General features: G+C 46.5%; 1 protein-coding gene across 1 annotated transcript; it reads right to left on the bottom strand.

The window, feature by feature from the left end:
- DQ04_20681000 (retrotransposon hot spot (RHS) protein) lies at nt 1-584 on the bottom strand (the record flags this gene model as incomplete). The annotated part of the gene is made up of 1 exon (XM_009317952.1): nt 1-584. A coding segment is annotated over one exon (584 nt), but the record flags the coding sequence as incomplete, so codon positions are not given.
- Between the last annotated feature and the right edge of the window lie 259 nt (nt 585-843).

Raw genomic sequence — 843 nt, 5'->3', positions numbered from 1 at the left:
TCCTTTTTATCATACACGTCCCACTGCTGGAGAGAATACACACCAGTCTCTTTGAGTTTGCGTACAGCTTCCCTATTTTTCATTTCCTCTACTATTGCCTTGAATGACGGCATCGCAAGTATGTCGGTAACCAGCTCCTCGTCTTTTATATATCTGTTTGGTCTGTTGGCAAACGCTTCTATACTGACATTCCACTTCACTTCATCCGCACCCATGCCATCAAGGTATTCGGTAAGAAAGTCTTTCAGCTTCATATGCACTGGAGGAAGATTTCCTTGTAGCAGAACTTCCTCCACTGTGCTGTCGAGGGTCCATTTCACCGATTTGGTAGCAGCCGCGTCGCTCAGAGCTTTATCGCCTGTAGTGCCGCCAGCCACAATACGCGGCGCCATCGCAACAAGGGTGGGCTTGAACACACCACCCAATGTGAAATGTACGGGCAGATGTACTGTCCCCCAATTATGGCATTGTTTTTCTTTCTGTCTGCGCATCTCTGTGCTTGATACGCATGGAGGCCGCACCTCATTGCCCAATAACGTGATCGCCCTCAGTGGTGTCAATAGCGACCTGTACCCTCTTTTCATTTGTCTGTGTGTTACTGATGTCACTGCGGTTGTGCTTTCCTTATTGGCTCTCTTTATTTGAAAAACGGTGAGATGAAGCACGGAAGTGAGTTGACCTTATTGGGTTTCATGGATTCATACAAGACCACCCCTCCCTCACACAGAAACAGGGGCGAATACGGGAAAAACAACAATAATAAGTTACTCGATGATAAAGAAATGAACAAATGAGAGAAGCTCTCCAAAGTGTCGAGGAGTACAAGAGAAACAAAGTGGGTAA

This window comes from Trypanosoma grayi (genome assembly GCF_000691245.1).
Source record: "Trypanosoma grayi strain ANR4 Tgr_2068_V1, whole genome shotgun sequence".
In the NCBI taxonomy this organism is placed as follows: domain Eukaryota; phylum Euglenozoa; class Kinetoplastea; order Trypanosomatida; family Trypanosomatidae; genus Trypanosoma; species Trypanosoma grayi.
The sequence above is the reverse complement of the archived record's forward strand: the minus strand, read 5'-3'. Positions and strand labels throughout refer to the sequence as shown.